At 37.4% G+C, this 25344-nt stretch overlaps 1 protein-coding gene across 1 annotated transcript in view; it reads right to left on the bottom strand.

Moving 5' to 3' along the window:
* Positions 1 to 3505: 3505 nt before the first annotated feature.
* The window catches only part of LOC113226473 (phosphofurin acidic cluster sorting protein 1), a 252829-nt gene continuing 230990 nt past the window's right edge, over positions 3506 to 25344 (bottom strand). The window contains exons 6-14 of the mRNA XM_026459104.1: positions 19225 to 19350; positions 16161 to 16314; positions 11377 to 11457; positions 9787 to 9926; positions 8645 to 8797; positions 6997 to 7196; positions 5997 to 6136; positions 4763 to 4907; positions 3506 to 3796 (exon numbers count right to left, since the gene is read on the bottom strand). Coding sequence (XP_026314889.1) covers positions 3673 to 3796; positions 4763 to 4907; positions 5997 to 6136; positions 6997 to 7196; positions 8645 to 8797; positions 9787 to 9926; positions 11377 to 11457; positions 16161 to 16314; positions 19225 to 19350 — 1263 coding nt within the window. The 3' untranslated portion in view covers positions 3506 to 3672. The remainder of the gene's footprint in view (positions 3797 to 4762; positions 4908 to 5996; positions 6137 to 6996; positions 7197 to 8644; positions 8798 to 9786; positions 9927 to 11376; positions 11458 to 16160; positions 16315 to 19224; positions 19351 to 25344) is intronic.

Below are 25344 nucleotides of genomic sequence, written 5' to 3' on the forward strand. Positions count from 1 at the left end.
CCCTGCAATATGTTAACTTCTAAAAGTTAAAAAATTTTGTTAGCTGTTCCATTTTATTACCGGTAAGTTTATACTTAATTTTTATAAACATACCTTTCAGCGGTACATTGTGCGAGCTTTTAGCGGAGCAAATGAGCCGCGAGACCCCATCCACGATCTGCGCACGCCCCACCTCCGCATCGCCCGTTTTCTCTTTCTTCTTGCCCAGGCGTATAACTGCCAAGAAAGGGGACCGGTTAGGATCAGAATAGCACAAGTTGTATTTATTAAATCCTATCTAGGATTACAAATAACAAAATAGAAAGGAATGTGGTTAGCTTAACTTTTTAGTAGTAGGGCTCCTTGTGAGTTCGTCCAGGGAAGTACTCCCACCGTACTAATTTCTGCCGCCAAGCAGTAATGGGAGCATTATTGCGTTCCGGTTTTAAAGGGTAAGGGTATTGGTGAAATTATAGGCACATTGGACTTGTCAACTTACGTCTCAGGGCGATAGGCGCAATATTTGTCATTTAAAACTCTGAGTAGCCCTGCCACTGTTATGGGCAGGCGTATCACTTACCACCAGGCGCACGACTTGTTCGTCTCGTACCTGGTATCAAAACAAATGAGAGCTTACTTTTCTGCTTCTTCTCTTTGGTGAGATACGTGATGCAGAGGTGCTGACCCTGTCGCGTAACGTGCAGTGCGCGGAAGAACGCCTTCACCGTCACCTTGGTGTCCGCGCTCTCCGCCTGTCGCCCAGGAACCTAACATACAGAATAAAGCAAATAATTGTAATAACTGTGTAATGGTTAGCTCCCGTTGGCTGTATGAGCAATCAAACTTAAGAGCGTGGGATCATAGTTGACCCGATGATGTGTGTCACATTTATATATGACATCACATTTGCTCGTAAACAGTGTCATAACATGCCAGCAAAGTCGACTGTCAGATCCTAAATTACGCCCACGGGCTTTTTCATTAGATTAGCGCCATATGGCAGTAATGGATTTATTTTTTAATTTAATTGCACTATATTTCTCAGTGATAAGATTAAGCAAAAAGTTTTATGCTCGCAAAATCTGAATGTATTTCGCATAAGCATGAAGTATAGGAAAAAAAAACTAAACGTTTGCAATTTAACTATTCAAATTCTGCAGTATATTTAGTATTTTGAAATTATTTATTTCATACGTATGCATTTTTTTACAACATTTCAACTCGAGTCATTGAAGCCCTCAGCCTTCGACTTCGGGCTTCTGTACAGAATGTACTGTTTCTATATTATTATTGTCTCGGGTCTGGGTGTTTATAGTACCGTCGTTGTTTCCGGCTTCCATAGCACAAGTGTTTTAGTTACTTTTGGGATCAGAGCAACGTATGTGATGTTGTCTAATATCTAATACTGTATTTATTCGTCGGTGTGAGACGGTGACACTGACCAGCCAGTAGTCGAGCTGCAGCTCGAGTGGGTCGCTGCGCGCGAGCAGCGGCGGCGGCTGCAACTCGGGCGGCGGCAGCGGCGTGGCGGGCGGCGAGGGCCGCGCGGGGGGAGACCCGCCCTCCTCCAGCTCCAGGGACGACACCCCGCCGTCGCTGCAGCCCACGCGGACCTCCTACGGGAAACGAAATGTTCATACGGATACCTTCAAATATGCGCAGAGAGATACGTTAAGGCCCACTGAAACGACGGCACTGCAAGGGATTTTTTCGACCTCCATCTCTCTGATGGAAAGTGACGATGAGGTACGTGCTACATCAGCACGCACACCTATTCACTCTCGCCTTAAAAAGGTCAAAGTTAAAGCGTTCGGGGAACAAGTCCACAGGCAGGGAATTCGTGACGTGACAAGTAGAAATATACTTACATTAACGTAACGACATTAGAATTGAAATTTCAATAATAATGGTAGTAGCTACGAAAACAATGGTGCGGTAAGCTTAAGGATACCAAACCAGCAGCCTCCGGAGTGCCTCGGCAGCCATCGGGATGCTTCGGCAGGCTTTTACGATTAGTTAAAGACCAATGAAACAAGAGGACTGCTAACCGATATACCAGTCTGCGTAGTCGGGTATTTAGTACCTACTGTGTACACCAGATGTCGCGACGAGTAGCAAATAGCTATTTTTGCAACTAATTTGTATTACATTGACAAGCTGAAACTTAACGAAGTTACCCTAACTTCTAGTAATAATAAACAAATGAACTAGATGGCGCTTATTGCACAAATTATCACGGATTTAGTGCCGAGTATTTTTTATTTTGTTTAGAATTAGCTCCATCTACCCGTATTATAATAATACTCATTTATTTCAGATAATTACGCACACACTCACACACTCAACATAGCCCCGCACTAGGGAAACCCTGTTTCGCGGGTGCCATGGACACACACATAGACAACCACAAATTACACCCAAACTCACGAGAGAAATAATTGTAGGCCATACAACTATTTCTCCCGGCCCGGGAATCGAACCTGGGACCTCTACGTGGCAGTCCGGCATGGTATCCGTTCGCCTACGGAGGCAGTTAAAGTTGCATTGATAGAGTTGTTAGTAACATTTGGTATTTACAACTGTGTTTCGTTAATAGTGATAATATTAAAATTTATTGCCTACCTACATATAATTAGGTTCACCCAGAACTTCAAGATGGAACAATCATATTTCGACCCCTCCTACGTAAAGTATCGTATGTCGAAATTGCCAAGTTTACAAGGGAGCGTTTTCAAGTTCTGGATTCACTGAAATTAACTTAACACGCGAATTTAGCATTTCTCAGTTTCATTCGAGAACGAGTTTTGTCTGCCTTTTTCAGACTTACGATATGTAGTATGGAGATCAGCAGTCCCTTTGAGTTATTGCTCCAAGGTTTAACGTTAACAACTGATTTGAATAGACGCTAGGTACGAGCACGATATCGAGACTCTATGCGAAGTATGCGTAAGGACACCGCTGCGTATTTGCCGTTAATGTTCGCTCGCATATAGGGATGTCGAAGGATCCCTTGTCATGCCGTTCCGTCAATGGGCGTCAGGCCTTAGGGCCTTCATAGTGTGACGCGGACTGTCCGCGCGTGGACGAGCGGACTAAATCTGTCGCGGATGAATTGTCGTTCAATTCCTCGCGGATCGTGATCGGGCGTGGTACAGTTATGGACAAAAATTTGAAAGTAGTCATTGCCGCCTATTTTTACTAAGTAAAAAACGGCGCCGTGGTAAAGGTTTAATGTGCTCCATCGAGTATTTAACCAGAAATAGAGACGAAATTTCGTTTAATTTGTTTGAAAACTATTCTGCCATATCATTAATGTGACACTTCGCTCTGAATGGACAGCCTGAATTCGAACCAATTGACGAGTGTCGTCAATGGGTGTCGTCGATTGTTTCACTTCAATTCGACCAGTTCACTTGAGCTTTGCTATAAAAGACGGAAATTGCAAAATTACATATTTAATATTTAATTACCGATGAAAATTGATTCCGTTTGTTTTATAATTAGATGTTTTGCTGTTTTTCCCCACACCACCGAATGAAACAGCGCGCCATTTTTAGAGATATTATCTTTATTACCGCATCATCCGCGTCGCACATGAAGACCCTTAGAGTTTTGAAACGAAAGAGGCGGCATTTCTCGACCATGCCACAATCGCCGGTGTCAAGAACTCAGCATCCACTGATATAGATATCTTCAACTTACCGCGATAAAAGGTACAAAAGTCTGGCTTGCGTCTTCATCGCCAGACTTCTCTCGGTATGCCACCATTGCCTCACCAATAGGCACGTTGTTCAGAGGGCCGATACTGTTCAGATACCTGTAAACAAAGATGATTTAATAGTAGAGCTCCTTGAGAAAGAGTTCGTCCAGGGAAGTACTGCCACCTGCGGTTCGGTTTCGAAGGGCAAGGGTGCTGGTGAAATTACAGGCACATGGGACTTGTCAACTGTTTCAGAGTGGCGGGCACAGTGGCAGTGCTCATCTTTGCGATTAAAAGCTCTAGGTGGCACTACAACTGGTTATGGAATAGGCGTGTCGCTTACAACCAGGCGCACGACTTGTTCGTCCAGTCAATTGGTATTATATAAAAAAAATGTTTTAAGTTATTGTTATTTGTATTAACAATATAGTCCTAGGAGGTTGTTAGTATTTTACAAATAATAATAACGCACACACTCAACCAACTCCGCACTAGGGAAACCCTGGTGTCGCGGGTGCCTTGGACACATAGACAACCACAAATTACACCCAAACTCACTAGAGAAATACATGTAGGCCATACAAATATTTCTCGGATCGAACCTGGGACCTCTGCGTCGCAGTTCGGCATGGTAACCGTTCGGTCACACATGCAGTTATAACCCTATATAGAGGTGTATGAACAATATGAACTTTTTTACATACACTCATGAATAATATTTGAAAATTATATATGTCATCGTACGTAGGTTCAAAAGATTTGACGTTTTATGCTTTACGTATGTAAAGCCAAAGCTAAAGTTTTAATGCTCAAAATACATTTTATTCTTCATATAAGACTTACTTGTGAGATACTTAACACATTGCTTTGACCTACCAAGGTCAATGACACTTTGTAAATATTATAGGAATAAACTATACATACAATAAACTTATACTTCCTCGAAAAAGTGATGAAAACCATTGTACGCTACACGGGCGACAAAGCAATTACAAACGTTCGGGCCATTACAGTTTGAATCTCGCCCTGTTCGTAATTACCTACTTACCGCCCTTGTGACACAGTGTACTAAAAAGACATTACCTGGCGATGCGGCTGGACATGTCAGCTACATCCTGCAAGCAGCAATCGGGCGCTCGCTCGCACAGTGCCGGCCACGCGTCGCCGCCGAACAGCATCGCGTACCCGCCGTCGCACGCGGCGAGGTGCCGCGCCACGGCGCTCGGACCTGCGCAAGAGTGGCCCACATTGACTTCTTCATACTTGATGGAGATACCACGGTTGAAAGTGCTTAATAACTAGCTAAGTAAGTAATAAGTGCTTAATAACTAGGACTCATAAGAGATTATGGGACACATAACAGTTGGGACTTAAATGAGATTGCAGGACACATAATCATTGGGACTAAAAAGAGATTGTAGGATTCATAATAACAGGGAATGAAATGAGATTGTAGGACACATAATCATTTGGGCTCAAAAGAGATTGTGGGACACATAATAGTTGGGACTTAAATGAGATTGTAGGATACATAATCATTGGGACTAAAAAGAGATTGTAGGACACGTAATAACACGGAAGGGAAGAGATTTTACAACACATTATTATGTGTCGTCATATCTCTTTTCATTTCCAGGCATTACTAGGAATGAAGTTCGATAATAAGATATGATCTTGGAGCGTTAGTTATAAGTAGGATGAACTAAATATTCTTGAACTAAATGATTCTTGTAAAATATAAATGTTTTAGTTATAATCTACTAAGTAGGTTTGGATGTAAACCGTGGACGATCATAAATAATGTCAGTTGTCACCTGTCTAAGTACGTCGTAAGTAAATAAGTAAATCAGATTACACCTGTTTACGTAGTTAAATAAGTAAACTAGGTTGGTAACATTAACACATATATTTATTATTGTTACAATACGTATAGTAACTGAGATTCAAAAGACTTAAAGAATCTCTAAATGTGAACACGGATTAAAATTCTTAACCCGCATCGGGTCAAGCTAGCGGACTAAGGCCTAAACACTCTTTTTAGAGAACACGTGCGTACACTGTGGGACAGTGTGTCGTATAATGATCCAAAAATGATATAATTTACGAGTATGTATGACAATATAAGCACGAAATGTTTCCTCGTGTATGGTTGTACATTTTTATACATTGTATAGAGAATTCTAACTCTTACCCAAACCGCACATGTTTAAATACGATTGTGTTGTATACCTTGATTTTTTTTTGTTCTCCTCGAGATGTAATACGTTTATGTATATATCTATAAATAAAATATTATTACTATTATACTGGAATTTACCATAAGGTATGATGTAGAAGCGGATGGGCAGCGCGTCGTGCGGCCTGCGCGCAGCCAGCTCGGTGTACGCGCGCAGGGCGGCCGCTGCTGCGCTGTCGCCGCCCACCACCACCACGCGCACGCTAGACCGGCGGGAACTCCTGCGCACATTGCATTTTGCGTTCTGTACTTACTGTCACTTTTTTAACGCTTTGCACACGAGAGGCTTCAGTATCCTACATACGCCTTAGGATTTCCATTGGGGTAGGCAAAGATCACGTAACGAATATGTACAGTAAGTGTCAAGATCACGCAAAAAGGCGGTAGATAGTCCTGCCTATCCCAATGAGATAGATAAATATTTATACACGTTATTTCTCACAGACAAGAACAAAAACAGTACACAAACAACTTAGAACTAATGCGGCAAAAGCACCATTATCGAAGAGCGATCTCCTCTAGGTAACCTTTGAGGTAGAGCAAAGCTATACAGAACGAATCTCTCACTAGATGTCACTAGCTGCGCAAAATTCCGGAAAAATCCAGTACAAAGATCTTTAACAAAAATACATAGGCGAATTTCGACAACTCAATAACTTGACTCCTAGCTCAGTTGGTAGGAGCAACACTACGGTGCAGTACGGCGTGGGTTCAAGTCCCATCGGGTCGAAGAAAATTGTTCTGTGTGTTCGATCTTTGTATTAATTAATCATAATCAGTGAGTTATTTCACAAAAAAAATTTAATAGTAAATTGTCGCCTGACTTTCTCAAACTCGTATCCTAAAACACAAAGTTACTGAAATGCAAAAAATGGATTGTATGTACAAATATTGCAGGCTGATTTTACATCATATTTCTTTCATATTCACACACTGGCTTTTACCTATTCTTAAAGTAATGCATCCAAATTAACACCCTGGATAAGAAATTTGAAATACATAGAAAGTTTTGTCGTCTCCTGAATAATCACTCTTTATAAGATGCGAGTTTGAGAAAGTAAGGCATCGAAATGTGACTAACTGTTTAGCGGTCTTAGAATACAGCGCAGTGAGCAGAGGCCTTGCGTCAGGCGCGTGAGGCGATGGTACGACGATGCAAGGCACTCCGATTGCGTGGAACGCGCTTGCTGCGGCACCTGCGGGCGCGATCGCAATGCACTCCGGCACCGGGCCTTCCTCGCCGAGAAGCCGAGTCACTTGCTCCATTATTGTACGACGGGGCTGAAAAATGGACAGGTTCTTTATTAATAAAGTCGTAACAATTTAAGAGGCCCAATTTGACAAATAAATAAGCATGTAACTTTCAATGCAATCAACAAACAATTATTAACTTATTGGGTTTAACAAAAAAAAATACATTAATTTTAGTGAAGCATTTAGAACAAATTTCAAGTATTATTTTCAGACGAATTTCAAAATACAATGGAATTTTCAGTTAGTCCGAAACGTCTTAAAAACAGTTACGTCCTGAGCCTTATTTTTTAAATAACATTGTTGTAACTAATGAAACGCCAAACCTTACTGAGTCTATTCAATTTCACTTAAAAATATGATCGAATATTATACATGCAGTTGATACTATGTTAACTGATGATTTTGGCTCATCTTCCGATGAAAGTGACTAAAAATTGAAACTTTTTTAACTTTTTTTGTTATAATTCAGAAGTTTATAATTTAACTACAGGTTGTCCTCGTGAACTCTGTTAATGTAACTACACTTAAGAACCAGGTTCTCTACAAAGTAGTTGGTAAAATAACCTCATGTTTTGTCTTTGTCCATAGGATGATACAACCGATCATCGTCGCGTGAGTGCGTTCCTGGCAATCTTGATATAAACAGTGTATCTTTCAACCCGAACACTGGCAAAATTATCCTCAGTGGACCAGAAGCCAAAACAACCAAAAAAAAACCACCAGTTTGTCATTTAAAATACTTACTTATTATTTACATATAAACTCTATATTGCTTAAGTAAATGTTAATTGTTCTATCTAGAACTGAAAACCATTGACCCGAAAAATAATCCAAACTACCACAAAGTCATAAAATTTCGAATCGATTTCTCGTGAGAATCGTCTAACATGGTTACCGATACGTTTAGTCCACATCCCTATTTACGTCGCATTGACAAGTGTCAAAACGTGCCTCTTATTTTGTGACGACTATAAAGGGAAGTGAAGCCCATCATCATGGGTAAGGGTGCTAGTGAAATTACAGGCACAAGAGTAGTGGCGCAGTGGCAGTTCTCCTAACATTTTCGCGATTTAAAGTTTTTAGTGGCACTGCAACTGCTATGATCAAGCGCAACCTCCAGGCGCAAGTCTTGTTCCGTATCATAAAAAATAAAAAAAATAAAAAAGGCCTCTCCCAATGTGCGCCAATTTACCCGGTCCTCCGCTTATCCATCAGGCTAGAGAGAGAGATATGACAAGCCCACAGCTTGCTTATTTATTTATTTATTTATCTACCAGCTATTTCGATGACCTCGGTTTTCTGTCGCTTAACCTCATTTCGAATCGTATCCTTCAGAGACCGACTAAGATAGAGTCACAAGAATTGGAGAGAATGTAGGTTATATTTTTCTGTATCCAATGGAGCACTAAACATTTTTGACTTAACTTCATTTATGCCATTCTTGCATGAGGGGTGCGATATATGTATATACATACCTCAAGTGCAGTCGGACTCTGAGCCGGCAACTCGTGTGCCGACAGCGGTCTCTCTGCACCAATCACGAGTGAGTTTTTCTTACGACCAATGGCACCGGGAGTCAAGTTGCCGCCACTGGTCGCGCTACGGAATAGCCGCGACCGTTTATCCTCCTAAACATTTTTTACCCATTAGTGCACTATTTTTCATTAATATGTACTAACTATTGTACAGTGAAAAGTAACCTTATATTAACCGATTACAGTTAAAACAAATTCTTAAGACGGCCCAAAATACTAACACACACAACTATATATCTCAGTTGATACAATTAAAATTATTTACATAAGCTTTGAATTTGTCCCCTCCAAAATTTTATTGAAAAATCGTTACTTGTTATGATCCTATAACACAAGCTTCTACTTTGTTTAGGTACTGGACTCGTGCAAACATAATGTAAATAAAATATATTATATTCTTTATATTTTGATTCACATACTAATTGGACGAGAGCGAAAAGGGTCATTTCATAGCAATAGTACGACGTCTTCTAGACAGCACTTTTATGAATAAAGAACAAAATAGAGCCAACTAATTACGTGACACGGACCACGATAGTAAAGTCTATTATTAATTGCTACACTCTTGTCAATACGATATGGCACGCCGTATTATTAGTAGTACAGACATGTTCCACCAGATGTCGCCACTAACACTGTGATAATTAACAGATTTCGTTACACGGGCTGAATTTTGTTGACTCTAGTACATTTTTTTATTCGTTACAAATTTATTATTATATCATACAAATTGACGCGAGCTAAAGTACATGGCGTGCTGCAAAAAATATACGTTGTCCTGAAAAATTAATTCCTAATACTATACTATAACAATGATTAAGTCATGAGGAAGATTATATAACGCATTCAACTTTTTCATCATTCTGCCAAAGTAGAAGGCGGTTTCACAAGAAAAAGAAGTCTGAAGAGTGACCGCTATGCTAGTTTAAATTAAGAATGTGTTCTAAATTGATGGCATAAGCTTAAGCACAAGCATAAGCATGCCCAATTGCTACCATTTCACGTATTAATTTTACCCAGGACCATAATTATTATTATGAATCCCAACCTTCCAGTTTAGCAATATTCTAGTAAGTCTTTACCTTCTCAAACACCTTAGTATCATTAGGCGGTGAGCTTGACACAGAAGCTCCCGAGACAGGCGGGTCTGCTGTGATGTCGCCGTCACTGTTACCCTCGCTACCTCGCTCGTCACCTGCCGAGCTTCGGATGGCTTCTGACTCTGTGCATTAGGTAAGGTTGCGGTTCAAGATAGGGTCCTTGGGGAACGCTTGTGTTGAAATACTGTTGTGGCAAGTATTTTTAAACGTTTCTTAAACTTTTTATGGATTTTATTAACATAATATATGAAAGGTTACAAAAGGTTCCATGTTAAAGCAAAATTTGAAAAAGATTCCAAGAAATCTAAGAACACAAATTGTTTATATGTTGTTGGGAAAATTCTTGCCACCACAAAAGAAAATACATAAAAACATCTGAAACATACTGTGATATTTGGAAATCAGATCGTGAGGTTGAAGATTCAACCAAATCAATTTTCAAGTCAGTTTCGTAATTCAAGAACACAGCATGCAGTCATGCTTTCAATATTACATAAAGGTGCCCATTTATTAGTGAATATGTAGACTGACAAAGAGAAACAGTATTGCAACTATATCGATAAGCTTTGTCCAACTCTATCGACCAATATGTCGGACAGTGAAAAGGTCCCGTTAAGTAGTTGCGTATTATAAAAGTCGCAACAAAAATAGAGTATAGAATTATTTTAGATGATAGAAAAGCTAATGAGAGTACTGAAGAAACAAAACATAACAAGACATACAAAAGCTTACTAATAGTGGTATTAAAAACACTGGTCAAGATCATGAAGAAATACCTATTGACAAGATAACATAGAATATTGGAAGTTTTTAAAATTTCTTCATGGTTTTAACAGTATCAATGGTTAATGATTGTTGTATTGCCATTCAAAACGATATATCAATTCACAATAATAGTTTATTGCCATGACGTCATCTTGTTCTCCAGTCATCAGCCGGAATATGCAGCATGTTGGGTAGTTGGAAATTTGGAAGCAAACCTTTGATAATGTTGTTTGGTGTCGCAAACAGGGCAGGTTTAGGTCGAAGAAACCTTTATATTTGAAATAAATTTACTTCTCATACGAATCAACTGGTCCGCGATAAGATTTAGTACGGCACAATATTTTTTTCATCGAATTTCAAGTTTTTTCCTATCATAACTTTATCAATTTGCGGTAACAAACACCTTACAAGACGTAAACGAGTCTTGTATATTACAAGATGTTAGAACTTGGATTCCTCGACACCACGGCACGACGTAGAATAGTTTCGACCAGCGTGTCCTAATTTTTTCGAGTCTTGAATTTATTTATTAGTTCTGCGAGAAATGGCGACCCTCAGGGATGTACTCACTGTCCAGAGCTTCGCGGGCAATAGATTTGGACACGCGGTTATAGAATCTTCGACAGCTACGTCATCAGTTCTCCAAATTTCTTATCCTACACTACGGTGTTTTAAGAGCCTTTATTAGCACGCGGGATACTCTGAAGTATATGTGTGCAGGAGCAAATAATAAAAGGTCAAAGTCCTTAGAAGAAAAAAGGCAATATAACAACCATTGTGAGATCCTATTTCGTCCAATATTCATACCTGTAAGCGCCAAGACGTGCAAGGGGCGATCTCTCGCGGAGCTCAGCTCGGTGGCGCTGGCGAGGCTGGCGTGCCGCGTCACTGCGCATGCCCAATTGCCCACACGCTATACACATGCCTGCTTCGTGGATTACGACCTTTTTCTTTATACCGGGGCCTCGTTTTTCGAGAATATTTAATGGTTTCCGAAATCTTTTTTACTCTACTAATCTTTTCAGGTTCACCTCCCTGGTCCACAAGGATACACTATGGGTAGTTCATTTTCTCATGGTCATCTTTATAAATTTACGAATGGTAACTGTCTGCCACTTTGCTGTTTTGAAACGTTCTTATAACAGCCAGTTTTCTTAGAAAAAGAGCTATGTCAACTACGTCTTTGATAAATTTTTATCGGATTGTATAATTCTGACAAATTATCAAATTTATAGTTTTTTACGTATTTCATCTGATACTGTGCAAGTCGTTTTGAAAATGCGTCCATCTGACACAAGATGCCACATTGTGACCCACCAATCAAAAACAAAAAATAACATTTGACTCTAAACAAAAAGTCAGTGTGAATTACGATCAACAATTTCATGAACTTGTGAACACCAAATAGGTGAAAGAACGAACGGGTTTAACGCCCAATTTTCAAACTGTTAAAATCGCGACGTAGGACATACAATTTTGAAACGAACCATGTAAATAACTTTGTCCACTAGTGCTGAAGGGGACGATGTATCCATTTGTGTAATTTTCTGGCATAATGCTTTATTTATTTTTCATCATACTTGCTAGTAAGTATAACATGCAGTAAATTTAGGCGATATTTTTATCATGCGGCCCTAGGCAGGTAATGGTTTCTATTATTTCTACACGATCTGCCGACATGGCGTGACCTCGAAAACCTTTTGATTGTATTTACTAAAACTAATATAAATACCAACCATGGTAGTTAAATGGTTTGGCCTGCGCTTGGTTTGCGAAAGAAAAGCGAAATTTAATTTTAGCGGTTCGGTTCCTAAGGAAACCTGCACACGTCTGCAAAGCTATTTAATGATGTGTGTAAAGTTCCCAATCGGACGCGCGTTGAAACCAAGCCCTTTCATTGTGAAAGGAGACCTATGCCCAGTAATGGGACTATATAAAGGTGAACTATGATTATTTTACATAAATACAGTCGGCTTTATTACATTTATCATTTATATAAGATTCACAGCTTACGTAAATTTATTTCTATTTTGTTTTATTCGTAAGTAAAGTAAAAGCAAAAATATGTTTAAAGCGTGAAACACACAGAGAGCGGGTGCGGGTCGGGACCGCGGCGGGTCGAATTCCGTGTATTCATAAGGACAACATGCACCCGCACCCGCTTTCTGTGTGTTGAAACACACTTACATATATCGCTTTAATGTAAGTTTTTTTTGAGTAATTTAAAATTTTGTTCCAAGTTTATTTTTCCCATCGCGTTCGCGAAAACCTAATTTTCGCCATTGTTACACATAGGAAATGAACGTATTTTTTCGAATCTAAATCAACTGTGATCATGGGACCCATTAACCATTTAAACCATTTATTTACCACACACAATAATAGGAAACAGAACATATAACAATATTGTCGGAACAACAACAGTGCGTGGAAGGAACTGGCTTAGTTTAATCCTTGTGTGAGCCACGTGGTACTGATGTTTAACCTGGCCTTGTTGACACATTGTTTTTGTAACATAAACCAATACAATCACACCACCGACACGATAAACATCGAAAATTAATAATTCCATCTGTTGAAATTATTCCAATAACATTTAATAAATTGATAAAATAAATTACATGACTATGGCTACGTACGACTAATTTACATTTAACGCGACTTAGATCCGAAAAAATAGACTCATTTCCTATCTATTTTTCTTTTTTTTTTTAACTTCCTCGCAAGAGTGATGAAAAACATTGTATGCCACACTGGCGGAACAGCAATTACAAATGTTTGGTCCATTAAAGCCCTCGCCGTACATAATTTATTGTACTATTAAAATAGTAGCTTTTCAAACAACCGTTTAGTCGTTAATCCACGTCGCACACATATGCAACTACACTATGTACACAGCAAAAACAAAAACACAAAAAAAAAATTATAACATGTATGTTATATAATGTAGGCATTGTCGTTATAGTGTATGTACTTAGATAAGTATGCAAAACAAAATTTAAGCAAGATGCTCTTTGTAATGCGATGTCAAGACTTATATGCATCATTCGAGTTAAGGACTTGGAAATGAATTTTATGAAAGCAAGGGACAAATATGGCGGAAATTCCGCGACTGAATAAAGCGCGCGCAATTTTGTTCAGCCGTAACAAGAATGCGTAAAAGTTACAGTTTGTAATTAATAATAGTTAGACTAACACTACCTTTTGGCTTAACGCTGCCTTTCCACCAGAGATATGCGAGGAAGCGAGGGGGTGCGAGGATATATAGCGACGCTGTGAAACGGTGTGATGTTTTCCACCAAAGCTGTGCGAGGATGCGTTACGAAGTCTTTTCAACTATGCGCCGGCGGGGTACGGTGTGATGGGGTGAGCGGTGGCGATATGTCAGTTAGTGTCACACTTTCAGTAGCTGTAGTTTCCTACACCGTTGCACACATTCCTCGCCCGCATCCCTCGCACACATTTCTCGCTATTAAGTATGTACAAATACTTAATAACTCCGCTAACACTTTTTCACCGGAGCTGCGCTAAGCGAGGCTAGGAAAATGAAGTAATCCTATTGGTGGATTTTTCCTCGCTCACTGCAACGTTACGTCCCACATCTCTGGTGGAAAGGCAGCCTAAGTCTGTGTCCTTTATAAAATAAATAACTTCGATGACCCGACGGTTTGCACAATGGGCACTGGGTAAGGAGGGCTCGAACTTTTCAAGCTTTTTTCATGTTTAAATTATGTGCGCATTTGACCTCCATTTCAACTGATGAATGGTGACAATGAGATCAACGTTGGAGCACGCACTAGCGATGGGCGATTGTTACTAAAAATATTGAATAAATCGATAGTTGTACTATCCTATAAACGATTTTCGATTTAGTCGTCTTTACCGAAAAATAATCGAATATAGTTATGAATTTAGTAATTACTAATTAAACTTTCGGTGTCTAAAAAAAGGGTCCTCCATATACTATGATACGAAATATTTAAAAAAGTATCCTATTATTTATTTAGTACCAATCGATCCTATTACTAATTTAATAACAATCTAAACTCTTTCTAAACTATTTCCATTCACAATCGATATTTGATCAACAATCAAAAAGTGAATTCATAACTAATTGGTATCTACAATCGAATTATTTCGATTATGCTTATAATCGAATAATTCGATTATTTTTAGTAATTATCGCCCGTCGCTAGCATGCACACCTATAATTATAACGCTTCAACGTTTCACTCTCGCCTTGAAAAGTCCTAAGTTATAGCGTCAGGGAACAAATTGGTCCTGGTATGGATGTTCTGGGTAGTGTTTCAAAGTTAATTTCGTTGTTCTGTTACTAATGTACAGAAACTATCCTAATTATAGACTTGGCACTAAAAAAAGCGCACAATCAACTGCATTAGTGCGCATAATTTCAAAATTTCAACCGCGCTATTTTGCCAGATTTGTCATCATATATATACACTCTGTCAAATCATGTAAAAGCTGATAAGTTTCTATTCCCTGAAATGGTAACTTAATTCTATATTCAATTTCCATATAAACTATACGTGTTGTGAATAGAAAAATTTAATTCTTTAAAATATCTCTAACATTGCGAGGTTTCAATTTTAACTAGTCAGACATTGTGTGAAAGGACTTCATGAAATTCCCCATTGAAATACAATTATTTACTAATCATTGTATTTATTTACGTGATACTCCAGGTGCTATTATACTGTATCCTAAATGAAGTGAACTATTTATGAAAAATTGGCTCTTAGTCTATAAAAAATATGAAACATATTCAAAATCAAAATAAAAAGTAACTTTTATCCATAGGTAAGCAAATTACAGTTGAAATTGCAACAATGATTCAATACTTTTACTCATTTATAAGGCAGATTTCCTTGAGAAGAGCGAGCAAGAACCTTTAGGGTTTGTAAATAAACATTTGTACACATTTACAATATTTATTTCAAACATCATAGATCGAGACTACCTGCAAGAGCTAAACGGGTCACACGTTGTCATCCAAGTACGCAAAACCTAACTAACTAAAAATAAACCTGTAGTATAAAGTTTTTGCTTCATTATAGTTTTAAGCCCCGTAAATGACAAATTTTGAATATCAACGGAACTCTTATTATAGAAGCGTATTCATTGCCCCTTAAATGAATCTGTGACTATATTTATTTGTCATTTTTCAGGAACAACCTAAAAGCGCTAAACGGATTAAAGTATAATGTTCTATATCAATCAAATATTTATCAATTTTTGATTTAAATCTAAATTCGTTAAAAATATGCATTTTATAGAAAATTTATCATCGGTTTGATTTGTGTCGAATCGATAGGAGTAAAATGGTAACCCTAGTGGGAATGACTGGATTCGAGTATTCGGAAAGAGGAAACCTTTTCTTTTGGTAAAAATATACATATTTACGAGACTGAAGGGAGTATCTATCTGATTATAGTTTAAGTGAATTCTATGTCTATGGTCTGTTATAAGAAATGTGAGATAATATAATAATATTCTAATGGACGATAGAATAATCATGGACTAAAAGCCAACTCCTCATTTCACAAAGCATAGGTCAAGCTTTAACTACTTACCGTTAGAATGCCTGTGATGTTCCTGATTGGCAAGGCTCCGTGAGCTGCTGAAGAAAGGCCGGAGCGAAGGTTTCGGAGTGGACCCAATGCTAATCGTGTCCATTTGATCAGGTCCTGAGTCCTCACCTTCGCCGCAGGATAGGGATTCCAACTCCTGCAAGGTTAATCAACGTTTTCATTGGTAACTTACTTTGGTTCGACGACAGCTGTAAACCGTTGTTGATAAAACTAACCTACTAACTAACCTTTGCGACGCATGTATGTACATTAGGTATATCTGTCAAAACTTATCCTCAATATTTCAAAACACGTGGTGAAATTAATCAAAGCCAAACTAGAACAAAAAATATGAGTCTTTTGCACCAACATCGTTGCCATAAAGTAATTTATAAGAAAAACTGTTTCAACATGTGTATAATATTTTCAACAATTTCCCAAATGAAATTAAATTGTTACAAGGACATACTTTTAAATTACAATTGACAAAATGGCTCTTGACGCATTGCTTCTATAGTAATAAAGAATACTTAGGATTTGCAAATACAAAATTACAATAATTTGAAATGCAATTAACAATAGACATCGAATATGAAATTAATATTTGCACATCTGCTTGCATGTTGAATACAATGTACCTAATTTTACTTAAGACCTTTATCATTACTGTATTCTGGCAAATAAACGTGTTCTATTCTATTCTAAGATTGACAAACAAGCGGCACAGATTTGAGCATCTTGATGTTCGGTCAATAGGTCTCTTGATGTTCTATCTCTCCCTCGCACTGCATATTTGGGAGTGTGTGCGAGCAAGACACAAACGGCAGTCACGAACGCTTCTTCGCGGCCAGAATAAGTTCGTAAAAAAAATAGCGCCACGACACGGGTTTTTTTTTTAAACCGGTTGTGGCTAAAGCTGAGTAATTCCCGCTTATTCATATAAATTATTTTAATTTTTTTTTTCTTTTTTTTTGTCAGTATTTTTTTGTTTAGTGCGTGTCTGTGTTTGTACAATAAACAGTTTTCTTGTTTATTTATTTCTTTCAAATGTACTTCACGGCATATAATTGTGATACCAAAATTATAGTTCGAAGATATTTGGGTCACATGACGTCGCCTTACGTTCTCAAACTCGTACATTTTAATGCACAAAGTTACATAAATGCAAATAATCTCAGTACAGAGTACTAAAAAAACCGACCTCAAAAGTACGTGGAATTACGTCTGTTTGCTAAGTTTTATTGAAATATCCCCTAGTTCGCCACTATACAGGACTTGACACTGGAGATAATAAAAATCGGTTCTCAATACTCAAAGTATATTGAGAGAAAAAATCTCGGAGAAATAGCAAAATCAACCATTAAAGTAATTGTTCCTAAATTAATGTTAGGCGCTATTTATGAAAATGAATCATCATGCGTGAACAGCCACCCTTCGAGGTGGATGATTTTCTTCAAAATGAAATGGGACCACAATGGAAGTACCCCTTTTCCAACAAAAAAGAATCATAAAAATCGGTTCACAAATACCGGAGTTATCGCGTAACATACATACAAAAAAAAGAACATACAGTCGAATTGAAAACCTCCTCCTTTTTTAAAGTCGGTTAATAATGGATTGTATATACAAATTTTGCAGGATGATTTCACATCACATTTCCTTCATATTCACACACTGGCTTTTACCTATTCTTGAAGTAATGCATTCAAATTAACACCCTTGATAAGAAATTTGAAATAAATAGGACGTTTTGCCATGTCCTAAATAATCGCTCTTTTTAAGATACGGGCTTGAGAAAGTAAGGCATGGATGAGCCGCATAGAAAGTCAACAACACTGTCACCTAAACATAAACAGCGGTGTAATGACTGTTATCGGAGTAGATAGAGCTATTTTTGCTAATTGCGACATGCAGTCATAATATACGTATGCCTTCTTTAACAAATCCGCATCTTCAGTATTACTAAAAAATTATATTTTTTTTATTTATTACAAAAGTGCATTTATAACATGGATGTTATAAAAGCACTACTGAGTTCTGACGAATGATCACACGGCTTTATTAGGTATAATGTATGGGTACGTAAAATATTTTTTATGATAATTGTAACGTTTTTATTAAAAAAAAAGACCACAAAACTTCGCGGAATTACATACATTTGCCAAGTTTTATCGAAATCGGTTACAGGAAAGTGCGCGAAACCGGATTCATCCCCTGGTTTGCCACTACCCTTAGAGCTGAAATATTTTCTTAAAATGGAAATGGGACCAATACAGAGGTACCTTCTGAAATCCAGACCAATCGTATCCACATAAATAGGTAAGGAACTTCAAACTTTATATGACAAATGCAGTATTTTTCTAATAACACTCTATGGCCATATAGAGTATTACTGAATATAGATAGTGCTAAATTTTAATGCGACACTTTCATTATAATAAACACTGAGCGTTTACTTGATCGTAGGTATAATGGCAGGTTTCCACCGGCGAGACGTGACGAGACGAGAATAGGAATCTCGCCAGCCTATTTCCACCAAAAATCGCCATTGATAGGTCGCGCGAGCGAAAATGCAAAGTCAGAAGATTCGGTGCCGTTCAGTCCATCTAGCGATAAATACGTGGCAGAAGTAACAGTCCCGTAAATTATGACTATAAATATGTTAACGGAAGAAGAATTAGATGAAACATCTTTTATTAAATCACAATTCGTAAGTAACCCACAATCTCGCGATTCACGAGTTCGTGTGAACCACGATCACGCGAGCTCGCGCAAGAAATCGTGTTTCCGTTAAAGAGTATAATACTATTATGTAGACAGCAATACGGCTCAATATTACATAAAAAAATATTGCAATTCTCGTCTCGCCATTGTCAATCCAGATCACTTCCACCGAAGATGGGCTAGGAGTGAATTAAAATTTTGTCATACAAGTTTCTATCCTCGTCTCACCTCGCCGGTGGAAAACCACCTTTATATTTATCTGGGTCTATTCAGACCTTTCATATAAATCACAAAATTCTCTTTGCACAAGTTATACACTATCTCTGTACTCTCAAAGACTAACCTGAAACAGTTCATCGATGTCCCTCTGTGCATGATGCGTGTCCCGAGCAGCGCCTCGCTCAGCCAACTCCTCGGGCACTCGGAACCGTCGCAGCAGCGCCGCAAACTTCTGCTTCAAGTTGCGTTGCTGCAACACACATTGTATATAAGACATATGCACAGAATATTGAGTAACTAAATCCAATAGATCCGCTTCTCTATCACGTGGCAATTGTGATCCAAAAACAGAAAAATTCAAATAATACACCACTTTGATACAGTAATTGTTTATCTTAGGACTGTAATTTATTTAAATATTTGTTGCTTCAGTCTTTTTATTTACCTAAACGGTGCTGCGGCACTGTTCTCTCTGAGATCTATGATAAGCAGATAACATATGTAAATAGATAACTAGCTATTGTGCAATAATTAAAACACTTCTTTTTGAAAATACTGTCATCTTTGCGGTAATGCACTTCGGGGCTCTTAAATTCTCATATCCCAGATTCGGCGGATTTTAACACAGTCTAAATCGATTCAGACTTGGTTGTTTTGGGTGCCCTCTAGTAATTATAGAACAGGAAATGTCTTCTCTTTAACACTTGATAATTTAAATAACGTGTGATGTAACACGTACATTAATCGATTTTAATTAAAAACAAAACTTTCCACCAAATTGTACTGAAAAAAACAATTACCTCCATCGAGTGCGCGTCACAACTGACATGTAAATTTCAACATGCCTAGTGCCTCTACCATGAGTGTACAATAACAGTGACTAACGACCGCGTAATATTGTATACAAAACGTTACTTCCTCTTGTGTGCTAGAGACGGTCGCTGTAGAATTTATCATGTCATAACATATTTTTACTACCATGATATTTATACGTATTTTGTGGAAATACTCCACTAGTTTGTTACTATTAGTGACACAAAGATTGAACAACACAAAAGAAAAATTCCTTCTATCTGACTACACAGGGAGCACAGAGCTGCAACCGCTCTTACCAAGTTGCAGATCGAGTCACCTCAGCGGCAATTGACGCTGGTTCGAGTACAATCAACCAAATGTATTAATAACAATATTGGAAGTTATTGATGTTACATTACGCACACTTATAACCTATATGTATGTAAACTGCCAGGATTATATATACCTACAATATTACATAAGTATTTATGTAGTTATTTTACTTCATTTCGCGACGCACACGTCCATCACTCACTCGCTACGGTCCATTGAAAACCCGCGTCACAGCCCATTATCGGCTGTGGCGTTAGCTGAATGAGATCCTTTTGCATACGCCACAGCCTGTTGTTTTTGTGTTATTATTTTTTGCTTTTATTTATATTACTTTTTTGTGTTTCTTTTTTATAATGTGGCGTTGCAATAAATGGTTTCTATTTCTATTTCAATCAGAGCGAATTAATTTTTCTTTGTGTTATTCTATCTTTGTAACAATAATAACGGTCAAATATTTAGGTACAACTGTCACTAGAAGCTAATGATAGAGACACAATACCTCTACCATAAACCATAAGTTACAGTGACCGTTGTCGCTTATGAACACGCATAATGGTTGTAAACAAAACAGTGCTTCGTCTTGTGGCAGCTAGAGGCGCTGAACAATTTGCCATACAAATGTGTCAAAATTTGACGCGGGCGCTAGCGGCAAATGTCGCTATAAACTCATGGTAGAGGAACTCTATCTAATCTACGTAATGAGATAAGCTACTGTCTAAAAAAAGACCACTGGGTACATGCTTGGTACAAGCTACGACATGAGACTTAAACTACATTGACATTTTGATTGTGTAGTTCTCGAGGGGGTGAATTTTGAATGTCAAGAAATAAACATTCAAAGTTATAACTAGAACAAGGTAAGGACCCATGATGAAAATTCACTATAGCCAAATACTGTCACAACGTGGAAAAAAAAACTAAATGTCCATCTGAGTTTAAAGATTTAAACAAGTAGGAAGACGGATTGACTAAAACTTCTTTTTATTCTCTTATTTTTATTCTTTTTTATTTTTATTTTTTCTATTTTAATTTATGTTTATTTTTTATTTAAGTTTAATATTAATAATGCAAACAACCTTATTTTGCACTATAGTTACAAAAGTTATTGATTAAACAACTTATTTTTAATTTTCTAAAGAACATTCCAATTTTAACCTACATACGTTTTACAAATTATTTTGTTATATTTTAACAATATGAATTTTTATTAAATTCTTTTTCTAGTCAAACACATTTTTATATTTTTCTTCTAGTTAAAGATAGAAAATTAAACGAAAAACATTTTTTCCACTTCTATATTAAGAATAGTTAGAATAATTACAGCATTTCCTTTATTTGATGCTATTTAAATTAATGGTAGTAACTGTGATTTAAAAAAATCGTTTTTTTCCCATTTGTTATTGCTTTTATATTCAGTCATCTATGTTTAAACTGTATTTCTATATTATTGATGAAAACTGGAGATCTAACACGAATTACGACACTACGTGACTCCGTCCGCAACGAGGCTCATACGTACTACCAATGTCAGTTTTACGTTGAAAGTAAGTTTAGATGTTTTACGTTTCGGAATAAGGTATCCACAAATACGTTGCTTCATGTTTCGTGGTAGACCTCCGGAACAGTTAAACCATCGTTTAGAATTAAGGGCAGCATATTTTTTTTAGAATTATAATAACAACAATGACATACTTATTCTTATACGTAGGTGTTTTTGTGTAAATGGAAGTGAGGTATTCTCCAGCAATGGCACAGTCAGCTGGGGTTATGAATTCAGGTTCAAGAACCGGTGACTGACGCGTCCCCAATCGAGCATCGTGTATTATTATTAACATATCTAGATACTACAACTTAATTTACATACACAACAAATCTACTCATCTACATTCTAAACACTAAACACCCAACTGAAATCTGCTAGTAGCGCGGCGAAGCAATCTAACCCAAATACTTTGTTCGAAAACAACTCAACACATAAACAACCTACTAAAGTGAGAATAGAGATGTTCATTTACACAGTATCAGAAAAAAAATAAGTATTCAGGCAGTTTTTGACGTAGAAGGGTAACGATTATCAGGGTAAAAATTGTTGGGGAAAGTGACACCTTTTTTACACCTACAAATGTGTAAAGCAGATAGTCAGTGTTAATTGGTCAATCCATTCAAGACAAAGACCATGCAAGAGAGAAACAATATAAATAATTACTTACGCGATATTTCAATTTAGTGTTCGTATTGTTACAAGGATCACAATGAATGTAGTAAAAACATCTTTGTTTCGATTTTGCTTTCTCATAATTACAGCTAGACCTTTTAGCCCGTTCATGGAGAATAACACCGTTTACCGAAAAATTAAATATTAAAATATGATAGTACGGGGCAATGTTGTAGGTGATGCAGGATTTTTACACATCAGCGGATGTTGATTTTTTGGCCTTAACATCATTGGATGCTGAAGCGAATTTTATTTCATATATTTAAAAAAAAAAACATCCTTACTGAATCTATCTACATGAAAAAGATTTCTATTTTCTTTGGTATTGTAATAAAATATTATTTCTATGATTTTGTTTATTAACAAAATAATTAATCTGTATGAAAACAATTAATCTGCCTAGCTTAATCGTTCTGGAATTTTATCAAACCTATATTTTAAAAACAACAGCTAAGCTGATTTCTCGGCTTCGCAACATGGACCTTAAAAAACCAACTACGGGCTTTACAGTGCGCTGTATATGATACAAGTATTTTCATACTTGAAAAGTCTTAATCTTGTAATGTAACTTTGTTTATATTTCAGACGAAATAAAATCTTTTTTATACAAGTCCAAGTGCTTTCTGTGCAGTTGCCGCCTACTGCTTTTCCATAGACAATTATCAACAACGTACTGGCACAAACTTCAATGATTTATTTATTTATTCATAAATAAATAAAAACCAACCATGGAAAACCAACAGCTCATAAGCAGATCAGAACATAAACTTAAATCCAACTACAGGTTTCCACCTATAGCTTCAGACAAACATACACGAGCATTAAACAAACGAACAATAAACAGTATTTCTTAACAACGTGCACTTACGTAAATATAACAACCCAATACGCAGCTAATCACAAATTATTTAATAAAGTTAAGTAAATAGAATGTCCGTGAGTTTACGCTTTAGCGCATCAACATTACTATTGAATATATCAACTTCCAGGTCATGATTGCTCTGCACACTATCCAAGCTCTTGCTAGCTCTACGTAGAAATCTATTTTGTCTATAGTTAGTTCTCGCTAAGGGAACTGCAATAGGGTGATAGTGCCTCATAGAACGAGTAGGTACAATTAACTAAATATCACCCAATAAGTCAAAGCAGTCAACATTATCATTAATAATGTTTAGAATATACGCAATACCAAAGATTTTTCGTCGAATATTTAGAGGCAATAGATTCAGATCCTTACAGAGACGTGGGTAGTCGCATGAATTATCAGACTTACTCGTTTTGTAGCATAAGAACTTAATAAATTTATTTTGGACTTTACATATGAATATTTTATACTGGACCAATATAAGCTCTACCTATGGTAAAAGAAGTACTGACATTTTTGTGAGCTATTTAAGCACTGCCCATGAAAGGGTTAAAAGGTGGGGGGATAGGAGCTTTGTTTGAGTGGTTTAACCATCTGCGGGGTTACTCCCGTTCTCGGTCCCACATCTGTCCGAAACAATTACTGTCAAATAAGTAAAACTCGACGACCAAATCAATAGACTTAATCAAGTTTGAAGCTTCATTTGCATCATGCGTCTTTTAATTGGTCGAGTATTACCTATTTAACAGTAATTGTTTCGGATGACGGAAGGAGAACAAGATTAGACACCCTGACACATTCTAATCCTTGACACAATCAATGACGATTCGATAGAAAAAGAAACCTTAAGGGTGCGTACAAATGCGCCTGTTTGTGAAAGTCTCGTGATCTGCGCACGTGCATTACGTAGTGCTATTTGTTCGCGTGCCGTTCACGCGCAACGTATAGTGATATGTATTTAACTGTATGCATGCAATACGAGTGCAGCGCATATGCAGCGCGTTCGCGGCGCATTCGCCAGATCTGTACGCACCCTAATAATTATCTAACAATCAAAAAATCCTGTTGACACAAATGTCATAAACAAGTGCTATAAAAATGTCCATGCAAGAGTAAGTCTTGAGTCTCTCTATTCTCACACGCGGCTCACCGCGAGTTTGCCGCGGCTGCCCTTGCGTTTGGCGGCGGCGGCTTCGAGCTCACTATCGCTGTCCCGCTCGTGCACCTTGGCGCGCATATAGCTCTGTCTGTTGCGCTCTCTCTCGCGTTCGCGCTCCACGTAACTTAAGTCGCGTGAGCGCGATAGCTGCGTGCAAGTCAATTATTGGAAGCTAGTTTTAAGCGGCTGAGAGCTGATTTCTTATAGGGTTTCGCTTAAAAAAATAACCTAGAAAAACATTAAGTGACATTGTAACTTATAGAAAGATCATGGCCCACCAAAGTATAAGAACCATACCCACGGCGTACAAAAATGATATATGGCTAGATTTATAGAAAAATATGTGTACTTTACAATGGTATGTGACGCTTTATTGCTAGTACTGGGAATCGTGGAGTAAAAAAAATGTATGTTAGTGCAAAATCTTTATGTTATGTATTAATTTTGATTACCCAGAGCTCCGCTAACTAAAAAGCGGCGAAGTGACAAAATATTTTTTTAAGATATCATAAAAAATCAACCCAGTTTTAGAATATTGAAATTGTTTAATGATATTTCTGTTTACGTTTTGTTTAAGTTCGTATAAGTCGGACACGTTAACTAATTGTATCTGTTTTTAAAAGATAATTTTATGCTCTATCTTATGCTATTTAAAACGTATATTTGACCATTAGTCACTTAGCCACATTTTAGTTAGTGGACGGCAGTACAACTGACCGCGCAGGATTCGCGCAAGAGTGTGACTGATGATATTTATTTGCACAGAAAGTCTGACAATAACCTAATTAGTGTTCTAAATCTTTACTGTCCTCTTACATTATTAGTCCGATAGATTTTACATAAAATAAAAAGTGGTTCATAACTGCATAATTTCAAA

The sequence above is a fragment of the Hyposmocoma kahamanoa genome, unplaced genomic scaffold (genome assembly GCF_003589595.1).
Source record: "Hyposmocoma kahamanoa isolate Upper Pololo Valley unplaced genomic scaffold, ASM358959v1 192, whole genome shotgun sequence".
NCBI classification, from domain to species: Eukaryota; Metazoa; Arthropoda; class Insecta; order Lepidoptera; family Cosmopterigidae; genus Hyposmocoma; species Hyposmocoma kahamanoa.